Raw genomic sequence first — 20,810 nt, 5'->3', positions numbered from 1 at the left:
CCTGCTTTCAACTTGTGATTGCCGGTAGCTTGGAAAAATTTTGCATACAGTAGGATTTTGAAAACAGAATTTTTCATTAAATAGATTGTTCCTATTCATGTGAATAGAATGGGGCCTCACTTCCATCAAACTTTCAAGTTATTATTTGAAACGGGTGTATCACACCCATTAATAAAAAGACCTAAATATCTCTTTTAGTAGGCAAAAATAGTCCAGGATCCGCGTCTCTGGCTGGGGTCACCCTTCTCGACCGAATGATGACTTGCTCGGTGACCCGACCCAAGAATATAAGATCTTGACTGCAGGATGTCTGATAATTTGAACTTTACAATGACGTCACATAAACCAAGCATGTATGGATATGGTCTATAAATTGCCCTATACTACCATATTTATGATAAGATATTTTTATTGTTCACAACCTCATTTACTACTTGAAATCGTTATTCGCCATCTCAAACAAGAACCGACTTAAACATTCGAGAGTTGTTGCTTTGGACACTCCCGACAAACCTAACGTGCTTCCCACTTCTTAAGAACCAAAAATCATCTGGGATACTCATTTCAGGTCATGGGATACCACCTTCAGGGAGATCGCGTATCTGATCCCGGATCATTATTGATTGTATCACGATGTGTCTTTTTATTTTACTAGTAACGGATAATAAATTACAATAATTTAATTTCAATAGCAATACGTCAATTAAATCAAAGTATTAATATGATTCACCAAGACAAATAAGCTGCAACAATTTAGATAAAATGAGATAAACACTTACATAAAATGAAATAAATATCTATATGTCTAATAGAATTCGAATTTATAACTATGAACTTGTTCATGAAATTTTCATTTTTAGTCATAACCACTAGGTAAAATATCATTAGCAATTGTCGATTTTAAGTTAATATTATATTTTTGAGTATTAAAATTTTACCAAGAATAGGTAAGAGGAGACAACCTTAAGATTGGGTTGATAATTGGGGAAGACTATAAATTTGAGTGAGTAAAAAGAACGTCCTTTCCTTCTCCTTTCATCTCATCACATGTCGATGCTACGCGCTTTCTGTTTTCCTTCCTTCATTCATCATCGTCGTCCTATTCCTCTCCAAACCTAAAACCAAGCACAACCCCACAACCTCACACGCTCCAAATACCCATTTGAACCAACAAAAATCTATTCTTGTCGCTTTATTCATCTCTCCCTCATCCCTTTCTCAAATCACTATGATGGCTAAGGTCCAATCCGATCAGCTCAAACAGCTCAAAGACATCTTTAACCGCTTCGACATGGACCGTGACGGCAGCATCACCCAGCTCGAGCTCGCCGCCCTCCTCCGCTCCCTCGGTGTCAAGCCCACCGGCGACCAAATCCACGTCCTCTTGGCTAATATGGATGCCAATGGTAATGGGTCCATCGAATTTGAGGAGTTGGTGGATGCCATGTTGCCTGATATAAATGAGCAAGTTTTGATGAACCAAGATCAGCTGATGGAGGTTTTCCGGACCTTCGACCGCGACGGAAATGGCTACATCACGGCGGCGGAGCTAGCCGGACGGATGGCTAAGATGGGACATCCGCTTACGTACCACGAGCTGAGTGAGATGATGCGAGAGGCTGACACAAATGGGGATGGAGTTATCAGCTTTAATGAGTTTGCTAATATCTTGGGGAAGTCGGCGGTTGATTACTTCGGACTGTCAATCGCCTAGGCTTTGATTTCCATGCTAAGGTTGATCTCTTTTTTAACTCTTTAACGTTGTACATGTTTGTGCTGATTCGATCAATCTTGCCTGGAAAAATATTTGGCAATGGTTGATGGATGATAATGATGGACAAGGGATGATATGTTGACAAATTTCTTTAATCTGTTATTCCTAATGTAAGATTTTAGTAGTTTGTTTTTGTTTGTTAACATGATAGGCTTTGGTGTAAATGTCTTTTCAGGGAAAATTTGCCGGGATAGCAAGTTGTACCATATTATATTATGGCAAGTTGTTGGTATGAATTTACATGACTGATTCAGAAGGGCAAGAAAAAACTGAATTGTCTTTTGCCATCCTTAATTCCGATTTTTTAATGACATTAAAATGACATTTCGCCTGTCGGCTGATCAGACAGAATATGATGTATTACAGTGATGATTCTTCCTTGTTTCTTCACATAATGGTCCTCTTTTTTTTAGCAGCCCACTTGGCTGTTTTAACAAGTCAGAAGAATTGTTTTGTTTTTCTTTAAGAATCATCAGTGTTTCCCTTATTAGCTGTTATAAGATGTTTGTGTTTCAGTGGAGATTCTCTGTTGGGACATTTTTCTGCTGTTTTGTCTCTAATCTTATACTTGTACATAGTTTTACAAGGTATTTGATGAAAGAAACAAACAAGCAGGTTTATTTCTTTGTCTGTTATTATGATCAACTCTATGTTTGGGTTGATATTTGTCGATGGAAATGTCATTGGAAACATTCCTCCTTGCCATGACACTTTACTGGGACAAATCTGTTACTTTTTTCCTTTTCTTATGAATTGATTAATAGATCTGAGTTGGAACTGCACATGGACAAAATTGTCCAAAAGTTGTTGATCTTATCCGACGACATTAATCCAATCAAAATCAGCTTCACCTCAGCCCATAAACACTGTCATTTCATAGGAGAATTTTGTGTATAAATGATAAATCTGACATTTTTTCACAGGTTGACCTGGTTGTCTGAGTCAACATTGATATGATGATGTTGGTTTGTAACTTTGTCTGTAGCATTTCATTAGCAGTGGACTTGTTCCTTGAACTTTGTAAGCAGTTTCACACCTCCTGAAGCTGAATAGTAACAGAGAAAACCCTCGTCTCTTTCTCATACTTATTCCATAAATCACAACATATCTTATCTATTACATAGATGTCTAATTGTACAAGGTAAAAAACTAAATGAATATCCTTCCAATGCTAATGAATATCAAAATTTACAAACTAGTAGGGCCAAGACAAAGTACGGTGCAACAGAATACATCAGAATCATGCTTCTGTAAAGACCTTGCGGTCCTAAGTGCATCTTCAAAAAAAGGACGAGCCCAACGATCATGTACAAAAGGGGCAAAGCTCCGAATTTACACTTTTAACACCTGCAGATGTTATCTGTGATTCTGTATTCCATCTAAAGGGTTCGTTCGCGCCAACGAACGTGCAGTATAACCGACAGTTGTGGGCCGTATAGATCTCTGCCTCACCATGTTGCAGTATTCAGGGTCCTCGGAAAAACCCTCATACCTTATCCACTGTATGATTCCATGGTACATTGGGAAGAACCTCATCTGAATAGCTTTGTAGACAAAGTAAGGTACCAGGGCCGAAATAACAACAAAGATTGTCACTATATAGAAAGAGGGCGTTGGGGCAAGAGACTCGACAAACACTTTGTATGCAGTTGTGGAAATAGACTGAGGCATAGCCCCATATGCCAAGAGGAAAAGATACCATAAAGCGATTCCACCCCAGATGAAAATATGCTGGATTAACGTGAAGTAACTGATGGCAATGGCCATCTGGCAGTTCACGACCCAGACGACGCAGGTGTACATTGTCGCTCCAAGAATTTGGTACTCGGCAATCTTCCCATCCTTATTGAACCCCTGAAGATTTAGCGCTCGTACGCAGAAGAAGAAGATTATAGCAGCACTACAAACTCCGTTGAGCATCCAACCAATTATACGACGCCAACGGAAGAGGACGTTCTGCACTCCTTCTTGGTACAGCAAAGGGAACTGCCATGTGAAGTCAGAGCGAAATATAAAAAATTAGTGAGACATTCTTGTAAGTGGAGGGTGTATAGCCAAACATCGGCTTCCGCAATGGAGCCTCCAGGTTGGTTGGTAATGGAGGGGAAAAAACATTCTCCGCTCATTTAAACAAGGTTTCTTAATAAACATGATAGTATATAACGGCATACCTTTAGACAAAATCTAGCTGATACATCCTGGTCGAAGACTCCCATAGCAATAACTGGTAATGACGTGAAGAATACATTGTAAAGGGACAAAAACCAATCATTATACGCAGGTTGTCCGGAAAATGATGCATAAGCCTCATACAAGAAGACGGTGAAGCCAAAGGTGACATTCTTATAGAAAAAGTAGCAAATCTGCACAAAAAGTATATAGAAAATCAAAAGATGCCCATGAAGTTGTTCCATTGTATGTAATATAAATGTTGCCACAGCAATGCAATGACCAAGCTCAGTGTCACTAATCTAGTATAATCATTCGTATTTTCCAAGGATGAAGATAAAACTTTCAACTGTGATTTGAAGTCCGATGAATTCAAGAATGAAGTTATTACCATTGAAGAGATCCTTCTGTAACACCAATGTCCATGCACCAGAAGCAAGCGCTCCAAAAATCTGAACTGAGCAATTGCGATATCACTTGACATGACAGCCTGGTAAATTTGCAAAAAAATAATACAAGATATGAGGCAAAACTTGTTTTCTGTCAAACATTACGAATAAATGATAAATAATCCATAATTTGTTCCACCTGCATTCCTTCCACACCACTGATTCCGATTCCAATATCAGCTTCTTGAAGCATACCCACGTCATTGGCTCCATCACCAATTGCCAGAGTCGTCTTCTTCGTTCCTTCTTTCACCAGTCTAGTTACCTGTATGAATTTTAAAAGCAATTTTACCTCTTGCATAGAAAGTCAAAAAAGTTCTATGAAGGAATGGAAATCATCTAAGAATGTTTCTGCAGTCAATAAACTCACCAGTGCCTTCTGTTTCGGTGACGAGCGGCAGCATATTACAGATGCACAGCCAATTGCAAGTTCAAGAAACAATTTTTTCACATCATCTTCTAATGCATACGCAAGGGATTTCCCATCAATGATCAACGCAAAGGCCTCAGTGCTTGTTTTGGCAACCTGGTTCTTCCCTTCAGTTATCTGTCTGAGAACACTTTGCTTTGAAGCCTAGTAAAATAATAAATAGACATAATCTCAGTTTCTCAATTACACATATTGCTTAAGGAGTGTTTAAACTATACTAATATCCAGGATACCAAGAAAACAGTTCATGCCACCCAGGAAATCAGATCAAAATGCTTTGTCAGGGTTTACAGTTGACAGTAAACAATGATCCAGCACTCCAAGTTGTTCATAATATAACAACCTACTAGGTTCTTAAGTTCATCGGCATTTCAGTTTCCAATTAAAATGGCAGGGGACCGTAATTCCTTTTACCTTGGCAATTGCATCCTTTTCTCCCATTTTCTCCAAAGCTATGATCTCTGGAGCATCCAAGGTAATAGTAATTTGCTTCATTCCTTGTCTGAGTAAGCTACAGGCATAGCTGCAAAGTTGATTCATACTGTCAGAATCTATGGATGTCCAATGTTGTTTCAGATAAATTTACAAGAGTTGGACTCAGAAAATACCCAATATTGATGGCAGTTTCCATCTTATCCCCAGTCAAAACCCATATCTTTATTGCCGCTTGTGCAAGCTTGTCAATGCATTCAGGAACCTGCTCGGAACAGCAGCAGTAAAGTAAATTCAGCATTTATTAAATTTGGAGACAGGTGCGTGACTGATGTACATGATTGCTCCCTAACTCACCCCTTGTTGAAGCTTGTCCTCAACGGCTGTTGCTCCTAGAAGAATCATATCTTGTTCAATTTCTTCAGTCACTTCATCAATCAGTGCCTCTCGATCAGCGCTAACTGAGTTTTTAGCCTCTGAAAATTTTTCGTTGAACACCTTGTATTCTTCTTCACTAAGTTCCCGATAAGCAAGTATCAAGGTCCTCAAGCCTGCATCAGCATACTCATGCACATGTTCTCTGGTTTCCTCTTCATATTCCCTTCCAGTTTTAGCAAGCCTCTCAAACATAACGCTGCAGTCAGGATTAAAAAAATATGAGCAAATTCAATTGCTTAAATCAGAGGAAAAGAACAGAGAAAAAATTGCCCAATAGCAAAACTCAATGTGTTACAAAAGCAACCGACCTGTCAGCACCCTTACTGAGCAATAGTAGCTTCCCCTCCTCATCCCTTACTATTACTGACATTCGCTTTCTTGAACTGTTAAATTCTAAAACATTTAGCAGCTTGTATGACCTGGATCACCAGAAAATCTTTCAGAATGTGAGGATTATGCTTGATCAAATATAACGATATAATATGACATGTCTGTTTATCCATACAGACCATGTTCCCACACAGAATACTATCTAATAATACAAGTTTTTTGTCAATTATCGTATGGAAGTGATCAAAGGGTACAAGATATAAACAATAGCTGGAAGAATATTCCTACTTCACTGGACCAGTCAGATGATAGATCGTCGTGATATTAAGTGCAGGTGCATGATTGATTGGGAGCATCTTGCACATATGGAATGAGTGTAAAAGAACTGGTGAAAGTAAAAAGGGGGGGAGGAAAAACAAGGTAGGGAAATTAAAGATACTGACCTTTCAATGAATTTTCCGGAAACAGGATCCAACTCCTTCACATAAACACTTGTTTGTGTTCTTTTGAAGAATTCAAAGCCGAGCTCCCTGGCTGCAATGACAAAGGCAGCCTCATCTGGTGATTCAGCTTCATATGTGACCTTCCCTGTATTTTCATCAATATCAGGTATTGCTGTATGACAGATTGCGAGCAAACGGAAGAATTTCTGGATAACATCGGAATGGGGCTCGTGGACCCAATTCCCATTCATGATCCTATCATCATCAAAATTGAACCCTTTAATGGATGAGTTTTTAGGGCTACCAACGTGATGCTCAATATCATCTTTTCCTTTTACTATCAAAGGAGACCCTTTTCTTTTGGCCATAGCCTTTTCAACTTCTGTGACACCATATCCATAAGCAGTACCAGCCACAGAGCACTTGATGAACTCCATGGAATTACAAGTCAATGTTCCCGTCTTGTCTGAAAGTATTGTATCAACTTGGCCTAGTTCCTCATTCAGATTCGAGGTGCGGGCGTGAGCTGGTTTGTCAGCTTCCTCATAGTACATATGAACATCTTGATTGATAAAAATGCTTTGAAGGACTTTGACGATTTCTATCGACACATATAAAGAAATTGGAATCAAGTAGCTGTACAGCAACAAGGCTGTCAAAAAGTGATATATAGCAGCAACTGGGGCTCTTTTCGGATCAAAAAAGATTGTAGCATCATCTGGTCTGAGATACCACCTTTTGTGTCCACCTTCTAAGTCATCTTTGGTTACAATGCCAAAGTAAACTGACCCAATAAATGCCATCAAGAACAGAACACCAAATAGAAAGTAAACAATCTTATCCATTTTCTTCTCAATCTTGCTTCTCTTGGATGGAGGATCTGTCGAGTTCTGAATAACCTTAGTGTCATGACCTGTGAAGATAACAGCTCCATATATGTGGTCCGTGTTCCGCAGTTTAGAGTCTCTTAGTAGCAATTGTTGAGGAGAAAGAGGATAGTGCTGCCCTTCAAATTCCATACTTCCAACAAAACTGTACAAATTAGCATTCGGATCTTCACATCTAACAACAGCCCTGAAATCATTGAGGTCCTCCTCGTTTAATGATGAAGTGGCTTCTAATGCTTGTTTGAGTTTCAAATTTGTCTCCCCGTCAAGGTTCATGGTCTCAACGTAGCAGACAGAGTCTTCATAACTGGATGAAAGCAAAACTAAATCTGCAGGAAAAAATTCATCCTTTTCCACCTTTACTATATCCCCCACTTTCAGATTTTTCCATTCAGTTTGCTTAAACTTTCCACCTCCTTCATGTACCTTGACCAGTCTATTGTTCATCTCAATATCCTAAAAGTCACATATCAACCAGAGCATTAGGATCAGAAAACAATAACAATAAGCATGCAGCATAGAACCACCAGGAAAATTTTTTCTGGAAACAAGAATTCATATAAAATATGCATCTCATGTGCTTAAAAAACTAAATACTCAATTTTTAGAGGTTTAAGCATTTCTCAGGAAACACAATCACAAAACTTGAATCTATCTCATCAAACTCGTTTCATTCCCTGATGACGCAAAACTTATAACATGTCCCAGATTCCGGATGCCAAAAACCAGTCAAATTATTTATATTGCTTGAATAGCCTCTGACAGTAACTTATGACTAAAACCCATTTTAGCACATAAGAACGATTAAAGCAGCTTCCAGAATTCATGTTCTTGGTTATCTCAACTGCGAAAAAAGGCAAAAAATGTCATACTCTACTCATCATTTTGCTATTTTCTGGAAAAATCTGAGAACATCCCAACTTCCTGAAACAATTTACAATTACATCAAAAAAGTATAAAACTAAATATCAACTTTCCACACTCTCAATAAATCCAAGCCAAGAAAACAACAGTTATATACGCTTTAATAAAGCAAAAAAGCAACAGGAAAACGGAAAGCAAAACATGTATGTATAGATCAATGTTAAGAGTACCTGTTGCTTTCGACGCCAGTCTTCAATACCTTCTTTAACCATAGTTGCTCCAATAACTATAATCAATGGAACGATGGCGCTGACTGCAGAATAAGGTGCAAGGGAAGTGAAAGACAGAATACCAGTGACAAGAAAGTAGAAATTAGCCACTCTCCTAAACTGCTCAAACAGAGACTTGGGCAAGAAAGTTGCAGCAGTGTACTTAGTTGTCCTAACGTAATTCGTAGCATAATTCCTAAGACTGGCTTCCAGACCATCTGGCTCATTGCAATAAACCACTCTTGAAAAACCTGGTCCCCCAATCTGTGAGTGGTCATCTCTGGATGATCCTTTCCCACATTTGAATGAGTAGATCTTGCTGAAATTAAACTTCTTTTTTCTGCCAGTTCTCATTCTATTTCACCCTCCGAAAATCTTAAATCTCCAAACACCGACACAGATACAAATCTCGGCTTTCTTACAGCAAAATGTACTCTGATGAAGGGAAAGCTGCTTCTATCAAACACCCAGAACCGAGAAGAGACTTACTTGAAATGAGGCCTTTCTCCCACCCACCACACAATAAACAAATATTTCCAGACAAACAACCCAGGTAGCAGTCCTCAACCCCAATAACTCTAAAACACAGTTGTCAAAAGAACTATTATAAAAACCTTAAAGATTCAGAGCACAGGGTGAAGAAGAATTTCACCAAATATAGCTTGGAGAAGGAAGAAGCAGAGGCTCAAAGACAGAAAGAGTGACATATATAAGGATGTAAGGAATGAGAACCCCTCAGAAGATTCAGACAAGAAAGACCAAAAGACAGGCAGAACCCACAAAGTCCCGTTGGGACAGTCCACCTCTAAATCTCAAAAAGATTCAATCTTTGTAATGCCCCTGAACCTAAATATGATCTAAGCCCACTTAATTCAGCTGAACCAAATGAAAAATAAAATACAAAGACCAAAAATAATTATAACTTAGATATATATAAGAACATATATGCTGCATATAAGCACATATGAAGGAAGAGAAGGAGATGTTTGTGTAGGAATGATCCAGGTTTTTGCTTTTTTCCATGGCACAAAACCTTTGAACATTGACTTGGATCTCTCACTTTCTAAGGTTTGACTTTAACAACCCCTGGATTTGGATAGACGCGCAATGTAAGAACGAAACTTTCAAAGCCCAACTACTACTATTCCTTAAGAAACTAGAAACGGTAAACAGAACACTCCCTACAACAATTTCAACGACCATGAAAACAGCGGTGCATTAGTTATTACCAAGAAAATGGTATGGAGACTGCAAAATTAAAGAAAACGCGAGGAAAAGATTGAAAAGGGTTGGAAATTTTCGCGGGAAGACGATTTCTCCCAAGAATGTCTGTAGTTTTTTTCCCTGTATCTGGGGTGGTCGTCTCTCACTCTCTCTCTCTCTCTCTCTCTCTCTCTCTCAGTGAAAACCAGCTTTACGGAAGAACAGACAAAACAGGAATGAACTGTTGTAGTAAAAACCTGTGCATGCAAGTATTTACTCCGAGATTAAACTGGTTCAGGGAAAATCATCAAGAAAAGTAATTTCTTGGAATAACTAAAAACAATACCCCCAAAAATTTAGAACGTTAGAAATCATAAAAAGAAAATAACCAAGTAGTTTTTTTCTTTTTGGGGTTGAGACAATTTATACTTCTTTAAAAAGTGAAATTTACTAGGGCAGGAATTAGGACAGGGTGGGGTGGGAAGGGGGGGGGGGACGTATGAGCTGACATAACTACAGTCCATGTCTTATTGTAGTTCCAACTGCTCGATTAATGTGATCTTTTTCAAATAGCCCCACTCTCGGGGTGGAAAAATATTTAAGTGGATATTATAAAAGGTTAAGTACACCTTGCCCCTTAAATTATTTTTTATATAGTATTTATTTCTAAATTAATAAATTTAATACTTGCCCACTAAAATTAAATTATGGACACTATTGCCCTTTAATTATATATATGTATATTTTAGTTCAAAAAATTTCTTTTTTAATAATTTTGTATTTTAAGTTTAACTAAAAAAAATCAATTGAAAAAAATATCTTTTAATTATAACAAAATAAAATATAATTAGTGAATTAAATAGTTGAATTTTTACTATATTTTACAGGTTCAAAATTAAGTAATGAATGAGTACAATAACTACACAAAAAAAATCATAAAAAGTTTTCATTAATTTGGTTATAAAATTAAGTTATTAACTATTTATTCTTTAAATAAAAATAAGTAATTATATATCAAATTTTTAATATAATTTTTTTAAATATGATAAAATTTATATTTATTTTTTTCTACACTATGGAACTCTTAATTAAGTGTTATATTTTTTAATTTCTTTTAAGAAAAGCATACATGATTGTTGATTACATTATATTTATCATGTATCTACTATATATATATATATGTTAATTTATACTCTATTTTTAATTTAAATTCTTCATTTATTAAAAAAATTTAGTTAGATTGTAATTTTATAATAATTGAATATGCAAAATATTAAGATATATAAAAAATCTTACCCTATTATAAATTTTCTTTTTCTTTTTTGGTTTAAGATCTTTACCGTGTAATTTCTGATATGGCAAGATTTAGAATATTCTTATATATAAATTCTTTAATACAACTCATGTCAAAAATAGAAATAAAAGCGGTTAATTTTTCTATTAAGGCGCCTTGTTGTGCAAGAAAATTACTTTTATTTAGGGAGTAAAAGGGCAAATAAAAATTTTTTATTTTAAATTTTATTTTATTTAATATATGCACAAATTATGCATACAAAGATTCCATTACTTATTCTATTTCAAGATATTTTATATATAATATGTATAAACTGATTAAAATAAAAATACAGTATTATTTAGGCCAGAAAATTCAATTAAAAAAGAAGGGTCCCACAAGCAAAAGTATTTAATTGCGGGTACTAAAAATGTGCAGATTTTGTGTGGATTGGGGCATACAGTGTCACAGGGTGGCAGCATACTTTTTAATTCATTTTTTCTTAAGTAAAAAAATTGATCTGATTTGGTAGGGTTTGTTTCTAGAAACATCCCAAAGTGATTTCATTCTCGTGAAATTTTATCCACAGTCAATTACTTCTTTTCGTAATATCTGGACTTTGCAAATTGATCTGCATTAAGATTGTTGTTCGGTGTAATTTGGATTCAAATAAAACACACACAAATTTTGATCTTATTTGGATATTTTTTTAATGAATAATTACACTTTTCTCTCGTAAAATTTGGTATAATTACACATAAATTTCTGTAATTTGAGAAATTACATTTAGCACTTATTGGGCTTGCTTCCGTCTAACAAATAAATCATCTCATTAGTTAAAATTCGCTGAACTTATTGATAGTAATGAAAAAAGTTGAATGAAAATTGATATTTACTTTTGATTGACTTAAAACTAACTTATTGTAGGTCAAATAATTTATTTCGGACTAAATTACCCTTATAGCAATTAAAATATACCGTCTCACATCCATTAACGCGTGGTATGAGGGTAATTTAATCATAAAAATATTTATTTGACCTGCTATAAATCAGTAATAAGTGAATCAGGAGTAAATATAAAATTTTTTCGATTGTTTTGTTAATATCAGCAAATTTTGTCTACTAATGAATGAATTTATTTATTAAAGGGAAGCAAACATCAGGAGTGTTATATGTAATTTTTCAAATTATAAAAAATCTACGTTGAATTCCACCAAACCTCACGAAGAAGAGTATAATTATCCCTTCTTCTTTTTTATTCCTTATGAGATATCAAACGAGTTTTTGTCTTTTTTCATGAGAGTCAAGGGGACTTGTTAGTTTGAAATTTGTAAAATAATGATAATAATAATAATAATAGTTTTAGATTGAATTTCTAAAAAATTGTAAAATTTAAATAACAATTTTTAAATTTTTAATAAACCCACGCGAAAGCGATTTCAAGGTATAATTACCCAACTCAACAAATAACTAAATTGTTTCCATACATTTGTTTACAAAATACTAACATTCATTTCACATTTGAATCAAGCATACGAATTTGGACGAACATAGGCATCTTCTGCATGGCAACTATTAACTAGCAAGGTACAATCACGCCAAGCTTCATCAAATTTGATCCCGGTTGCGTTTCTGGATAGCAGTTACAAATAAGTGTTGGGGTTTGAGAAAATAAGTAAATATTACGCTTGGAGGATATTTCCAACTAAAACTTTTTAATATTTAAATTGGTTTGGATACGAAGAAAAAAGTAAGAATATTCTCTTAATAATTACGTACATTAGCCTCAAATGACTATAAAATATTATACAAAAATCCACGTGTCGATATACATCTCCATCTTCCAAGTGTGAAATAATCGACAGTGGTCATGAAGAGTTGCCTGGACCGACCAAAATAAAAATACATGAATTATTGATCATGTTTAGACATTTAAAATCCTACAATCGTAAATTTTATCCTTTGAATAGCTACCCCTACTAGACCCCATCAAAATTGCACCTGAAGTTCTAAAATGATGATAATAAAGTTCTATCCAAGTTGTAAAATTGACTAAAGACTTGTGGATATATATTCCTTAATAATTAATCTAATTTGTAATAATATTTTATATTCATTCATTTCTTTATTAAATGTACATTTTAAATTGAAACTGTTAACATAATTAAAGAATTTTAATATCTTGATATAAGCTGTTCCCTATATAAAATAAAAATAAATAAATAAAATGATGAACACAATAATTGCATGGTAGATTATGAGATAACCAGGACACGAAAGTCCGCGAGAGAAAGTTGACTTTTTCAGCGTCATGAAGAAGACAGCTTTAATTGTTTTGTTTAATTAATTGAATAATGACATTTTAACTGTACTAATTACGTGGTTGAATAGGAGGAGTTGGTCATTTCGTGAAGACAAAACACGAAGAATCTTCCTAATATATAAATGCAAGCAACCCGGTTTAAAATTAAGTATATTCTTCATTAATTAGTCAACAAAAATAATTTATTCACTCCATTTCTGATATTAAATTTAATTAGCACCAAGTTTTCTCTAGTATTTTTAATTTTATTTAATTCCATAAACTCAACAAATGACAGCTTTTGTATTTTTTTTTTTTTTTTGAAAATTTGATTACAATTATATTTGCAAACTAATAACACTAACAAAAATTATTCAAATAAGAAGAAATCATATATTCATAAATTTTTATGTATGCAATCATTGTGCGAGAGAATTCCCAAGGTCGCGATCATGAGGTAATAAAATTGTCTGTCCACGTTTCGAAATAATTTTTTAGAAAAATTATCTGCTGATTAATTTTTCTTTTTTCTTTTCTTGGCTTTCAAAAAATTAAATGAGCTCCACCCCAGTGAGGCTTTTTGAAAATTTTGTTTTTGCTTTAGATAGTCACAACTCTATATTTTTTTTAAATAATACATTCGTTCAACTAATATATAAATATAATTAAAATTAATAAATAAATTATATAAATTCAACAATAACCAAGAATCCATGTAACTCGGAAAAATATATTGGAATTGATTATACAATAATACCAAACAAAACCAAATGTGTGTTGTGAACATATTTGAAATTATGGGTTTGAGTCTCACCAAGTATTTGAATATTTATATCATTTTATATGAGTTGTTGTAATTTATTTATTATTTTTAATAATCGATAGGAATATATCATAGTTATTTATCAAAAGACAATAAATACCCCATTTCAAAAGACAAAATGCCTCATTTGTGCAAGGATGCACGCCTTTTCAACTTGAGCCAGCCCGCTCCCGACTAACCCGCCATATAGATTACCTGATAGCTTTTAGAAGAGATTTCGCCACGTCGCTCTGCCAAGTGGACATATTCGGTCCTATAAATATATTCATTATGGATATATATATTTATGGCAAGACATATTTATTACTATCAACCACATAAATATCATTTTCTGATCTTGATTTCGAGTCGACTTAAGAATTAGAGGATTTAGTTGGGGACTTCCCAATAAGTCTAACGATATTTTCTTTTTTCAGGTTCCAGACTTTACTCGGGATACTTTTTGAAAAATCTCAACCTACAACCTAGATTAATTATATTGATGTATTAATTGATTAATTTTATTAAAATATTAATATGACAATGTAATTACCACTTAAAAAAATGTGTTGTGGACAGGAGCATTGCATTATTGCTCAATCGAATGAATCACTGATTAACCACTGAATGCCATATTAACTTTTAACTAATTAGTACTAAGCAATCATCATTAACCCCTGAAATACTTACATCAACACTCTAATTACGACTTTGTAGCTGCATTAATCAGACCATTATCTACTTAAATAAAGTAATTAACTAGCATCAACCGAGCAGCCGCCCAAAATTCTATTTCAAATCGGAATTAATTAAATTTGAACCAATTACATGATAAGTGTGATATATTTGTTGGTGTACAATTAAAAAAGAATAATATGTACATATCAATTATATTATAATTCATATTGTGATTGATTTGATTAAACTAAACTTGATTCGAATAAAAAAATTCCGTTCTTCACCTCAATCTATCATCTCTCTCAACTTATTCATATTTACTTTAGGGTATAATGTTTGTGTCCAAACTTAATTTAACAAATATAAATACTCAAACGAAAACATTCAGCTAATTAAGTTGGATCTGGTCAAATTTAAATAAAATATTTTGTATCATATCAATATTCATAGACAAAAAATTTATTTAAATTTGAAATTATGGTCTTTAAACATGTCGTGACTTGGATTGATCTTAGAGCAACGTAGGTAGAAAAGAAGGTGCATATACATGTACCTAGTTGGTCGCGAATCAATCAAGATCATAGCTTACCCGCCCTTTCCGTTGCCCGTGTTGATTTTTGAGAGATTTTAATCCTATTGCTCCACACACACACTTTAGAGCTACACTTCACTTCATGCCTAATAATATTTCATGCCCACTTCCTTATATTTTAATGCGATCGAATAAGTCACAAGACCTCATTTTTCTACCGAAATATTTTTTTAGAATAATATTATAATATTTATATAGAGTTAGAGTGGACAATATCTCGTATAATGAAATTCTAATTGCATTGCAGGCCACGTCAATTAGATTAGGCTTGCTTACGGTAATTACATATGAAAATGTAGTTTTACCAAATATTGGACCAATGTATGCTATGAAGATGGCGGTCATTGTCGTTGCGCATCAATGGACACATTTACTAACAAACACGTCCATAATTGACAAAACATCACTGAACAAGAAAGCGAAAGCTTGTGTTTGAGCTAAATTAAACCTTCTAATACTGATTACTAATTAAGTTGTGAATAAGAAATTCTACAAATCAATGACCCCATGATCAAGCTTTAATTTGATTTATACATGCAAGTACGTACGTAATATAAGTGATATGATCAAATAATCTTAATTTGTTCGATCGAATTAATTCCAGCAACAAGTTGGTCCATTTTTCTTTGTTTTGTTCCTTTTTGATTTGTTCATAAGTTGTAGTAATCAAATAGAAGAAGGGACAATACAGAAAGAAAGGTTGAACCCATTTTATTCCTAGTAAACAAGAATACATATAGTGTTACAACTTGTAGAATATAAGTGAAAAATATTCTTACCAAACAAGGGATACTCGAAAATAGAGCAGACAAACAGTACGATGAATGCAGAGGATGGCCCTGATCTGTGTGCGCGCGAGAGGTTGGGGGGGGGGGGGGGGCTTGTGAGTAGCAGCCACATAGGTTAGGCTTCCTTCATTAATCTCAAATGGGTAGGGGTATTATTGCCATCCCAAGTCTTGACTTCTTACTTGATCGCCTACACCTAAATTTTTTTGGCCAAAATAGACTTTTCATTAATTGTTCTCCACTGAACTTTTCTTTTTTTCAGACAAGATTGCTTGTCCCACGAATTTTCCTTGACTTTTTATTTATTTATTTTTTATAAGATTGCTCGATTATAATATTATTCGATTTATTAAAAATTAAAAATTAAAAATTACAAATTACAAATAGATAGTTTGATATAAAATATACACAAAAAAAAAAAAAAAGGCTACAGAAACAGATAAACACCAGCTCCTAAGTGAGACTCCAACTTAAAACCTATCCCATTATTAATTTATAGCCTAATTAAATAGATTCACTTTTTTTTTATTCTAGATACTTGCAATAGGAGCGGAATTAATTTTTATTTCCCCGTATGGACGAAAATATTAATATCCATTAAGATGGAGTTTAATATTTAAAATCAATCACAAATAAATAAACCAATTTTTTAATTTGTTTAGGGAGCAAGACACAAGTGGCCTTTCTTTATTAAAAATTACAAATACATAATTATATCAATATTTCAATAAATTGAATAATGCGCAGTTAAATTAATACACCATATAACTAAACATAGATTAGCAATACGTTTACAAAATAAATACCCACACGTATTATGGAACTTGAATTTACATATGAGTTGATTATAATTTTAATCATTAAGTCAAGACTCCATTCATCTGACCTTTCTTGTTTGAGAGAATAAAATAATTAAATTATTTACCCAATTCTTTGGCTTTTAATAGAAAGACAAAGAATATCCTGAAACCAAGTGCCAAAACCCCAGCAAGGGAAAAAAGACAAACGGAAATGCACTTTTGTTTAGGCAAGTGACAGAGACGGTTTAGGTATTTTATTTTTGGTCCCTTTCATTTCTTGATTCCAAGTTTCATATTTTTAGCATATCCATGCAACTGTACACCTCCACTTTCAAGTATTGATTTTTCATTATCGTCATTCAGCTCTACTTTTGGAATTGAAAATCACAATTTTTAGTGAGTGATTTTGTTGTGAGTCGTGGTGTGGTTACTTTCATGATTGAGGTATGGTGTGGAATGGGATGGAATATAATTTATTAAGACAACTTTAAGCATGCTTAGTTCAAGATTTTGAATCATATGTGTATGTAACTAACAAGTTTGTTCTGTAATTATATGTTCTGATTCTTGATCCTTATAATCATGTGTTACGGTAAGAATTATAGGACGATCATAGGAATCACAAACTGTTGATGTTTTCACGCGTCTCATTTTTATTATAGATAACAAGTTTTAGTGTCTCATAAATCCTCAAAACGTCATTGTTTTAGCTAAGTTTGTTTTCAAAAACAAACTTATGAGATTTCACCAAAGTGGATAATATATATCATGTGTCACGGGCAAATGATGTGTTATTTTATATTTTTATTTTTGTTTATAATATATTTTAATGCGTGCCACAACTGCTAGTATGTTAATAAAAACTTGTCAAAATCTTACCTCTAAGTTTTTAACATGTACACTCCACTCGTTCTCTTTAAATATATGGTAATACTAAGAACTTTCGAAGAAAATAATATTCTATTTCTAAAAAAATATGGGACATCATCGTATGATAAAAACGTATCTTATGAAGAATATTTGAGATGAAAATTGAAAAACAGATCTCCAACAACAATAAAGCTCCAAAAGCAAATCTCGGACAAAACCCATATAAGCACCTTGTAGCCCAAGTAAGGAGTAATTCTCTTTGAGAAACATTAACCACAGTAGATCTAAAAAGGAAAATTTGAAGATATTTCATTACAGATTACCAAGGCGTAACCACAACACTACAAATAGGAAAATACTAGGAAAAGAGATAAAGTAACTAAATAACAAAACCCTTAAAAAACCTATTTATCGTTAAATCGCTTTTAAAAGAAAAGTTTGTAATTAGAAACATTTGTACTCATTAAAATATACAAACCTTTACGTACCGACATAAAAATCGAAGAAAGATTATAGATTCTTTTACAGGTAGTAATCATCTCAAATACAAAATAAGATATTATCGTATTGTTTTATTATTTATGTTACAAATAGAAAAGAAAAATAAACCTGGTCTGGTCTTTAAGTTCCCATTCTTTTTCCAAGTCCTCTGAAAAGATATTTAAAATAGATTGCATTGTCGCGTACTTTCTAGAAAGTTTTAGTACAATTTTAGAATTGACAAAATTTCATGTTGGACGTGTATGAATGAGGACGTTTTGCTAAACAATGTAAAAAGAGAAAAGTCTGGTCAAGTGTTTTAATTTCCAGAACTCCAACAACGTGTAATTTTATTAACATTTCCTAAAGTTTGATTTCAAGTCTTGTATGTTCACAATTTGTCACATGCTACATGGGAAGATGTTTCTTTTAGTAAATTCTTTGTTCATTTTAATGTATTAATTACATTTTATTCTCAACTTTGCACTTCTGAATTTCGCCATTTGATCATTACATAAAACGTGTAATTACATTGTTTTTAATTCTTAGCCACTTCGTACAGTAACCTTTTATATATGTATATATATACACGTTGAACGCTTTTTGTGATATGTGGATAAATAGGTCTCCTGTTTGTTAGTAAATTATTCGAGTCTAATCAAAGCGTACGCATTATTATTCAAGTTTGTTTGAATTATTATCTACCACATAGGGTCTCTATGTAATTACATCAAACTTCAGGAGAAGGGAGTGTAATTATCCCAAGAAATTATATTCTAGTTTGGTTTGTTTGTCTAATAAATCAAACTTTTATAGATTGATTTCAACCGAGTATTTCATAATGTGATTTATTTCTCGATACTAATTGATGCCATGTGTAATTACAACAAAGATGTTAAATACCACAAACATTCCTTCACGGACAAAATGAAGCAGTTAAAAGTATCACCTCAAAAAAAAAAAAAAATTGTAATAAACAACCAAATTATGCTAATTAAAATATTATTTACTGTTAGCAATAAAAAATAGTGAGTATGGACGAATCCACAAGAACTAGTTTTAAATCAATCTCTTCAATAAGATGGAAAAAAAAATTAGGTTATGTTAAGATCAAAATTAAGACTATAACGTTGAAGGGTGAAACAAATATGAGGACAACTTTTCACTTAAAATAGAATCAAATTCGATATTGCTGATAGTCAATAAAAAGATAACATCAATTCACAACAAATAAATTAATTATGATCATTAATACAAGATAACAACGTACCATGAAAACTGTGCAATTCGTCCATACAAGACATTTTGGAAACATTAAATGAGCATGGGGCGACCACCCTTCTTAAGTCATGTTTGGTTGGTAATGAGCCTCACATTTGTGGTGGGTTTGGCATGAACATCAACATGAAGTTGGTCTTGGTGGTACCACTAAACATAATTCTTGTGGTCCTTAGGACATAATATTATTTTCCAAGAACTTGACGTACGGTGTGCGGTACTAATTCTGACATTCAGACAGCGAATGTGTCTTAATTAAATATAAGTGGTATTAATCCCATTATTTGTCATTGTCAATCATTATTATTAACTGAAGTTACAAGAAACATAATATTTAATCATGATTTATATTGTCATGGTTAAAGATTATTAATCGTAATAAAAAGTTATTGATCACGGTCACACAATAGCGATTGCTAGTAATTTTTTATGAATGTGGCTAGTACATTTATCATGACTTTAATTTATAACTAAAATTATAGGCAATATTAATTTGTTTTCTATTCTGATGTTTTGTCTCCATTCCAAACTCCAATTCTGCCGGTACAGTTGGCAAATTTCAGAAGTGCAAATGAAACACAAAATTAGAATTAAAAACGTTGATGCATGTGTGCGTTTTTGACTTTGTGGATTTGCTTTTTATGCAGTTCAACTGTGTACAAAAGAATTGGGTCAGAATAAAAAAGCATAGAGTGGACTTATGGGCCAATGCAAAGGTCCAGAGAGCAAGTTGTGGGTTATATAGATTATGGGCTTTCCATTATTACCTTTTATCAATTAATTTTCTGGGCCTTGACTTGGGTCGGAAATGTATGTCCACTATTTATTATTTGGTAATTAATTAATCAGGAATCATAAAAAAATTATTTAATTTATAATAAATTTGTATTAAGTTAATTGAGAGTATATATCAATTTTTATTCAATACTTTTGTTAATTTTAATAAATTTTGTAAATTTTAATAAATTGAGGGCCTATTTATTAAATAAAATCAATTTTTTAGAATATTAGGTTTATTTTTTAAAATTATAATTTTTTTTTTGTATAATTATATTAAATTTTAAGGAAAGACGGATTATCTCAAATATTACTATCTTTATTGATTTTTTTAAAATTAAATTAAAAAACAAAATAAATAATTCCTTAAAATTTAATTAACTATGCTACTGAGTAGTTGAAAGAGTGGAGCAAAAACGAAATAAATTAAATAAAAAGAAATTTAGAAACACAGAAAAAAGAAAAACAATAAAGAGGTTCAG

At 33.1% G+C, this 20,810-nt stretch overlaps 2 protein-coding genes across 2 annotated transcripts; one reads left to right on the top strand and one right to left on the bottom strand.

The window, feature by feature from the left end:
• Window positions 1-902: 902 nt before the first annotated feature.
• LOC105156440 (putative calcium-binding protein CML15) lies at window positions 903-2,294 on the top strand. The gene is made up of 2 exons (XM_011072562.3): window positions 903-1,734; window positions 1,950-2,294. The coding sequence occupies exon 1, from the start codon at window positions 1,229-1,231 to the stop codon at window positions 1,712-1,714; it is 486 nt and encodes a 161-aa protein (XP_011070864.1). The 5' UTR covers window positions 903-1,228; the 3' UTR covers window positions 1,715-1,734; window positions 1,950-2,294.
• Window positions 2,295-2,827: 533 nt separating this feature from the next.
• Window positions 2,828-9,966, bottom strand: LOC105156439 (ATPase E1-E2 type family protein / haloacid dehalogenase-like hydrolase family protein). The gene is made up of 11 exons (XM_011072560.3): window positions 8,447-9,966; window positions 6,466-7,808; window positions 6,001-6,111; window positions 5,612-5,888; window positions 5,431-5,519; window positions 5,237-5,345; window positions 4,763-4,966; window positions 4,532-4,657; window positions 4,335-4,433; window positions 3,946-4,137; window positions 2,828-3,760 (listed from the first exon to the last, which is right to left on the bottom strand). Exons 1-11 carry the CDS (start codon window positions 8,837-8,839, stop codon window positions 3,131-3,133), a joined length of 3,573 nt encoding a protein of 1,190 aa, XP_011070862.1. The 5' UTR covers window positions 8,840-9,966; the 3' UTR covers window positions 2,828-3,130.
• Between the last annotated feature and the right edge of the window lie 10,844 nt (window positions 9,967-20,810).

The sequence above is a fragment of the Sesamum indicum genome, linkage group LG2 (genome assembly GCF_026168435.1).
Source record: "Sesamum indicum cultivar Baizhima isolate 11 linkage group LG2, ASM2616843v1, whole genome shotgun sequence".
NCBI lineage: Eukaryota > Viridiplantae > Streptophyta > Magnoliopsida > Lamiales > Pedaliaceae > Sesamum > Sesamum indicum.
The sequence above is the reverse complement of the archived record's forward strand: the minus strand, read 5'-3'. Positions and strand labels throughout refer to the sequence as shown.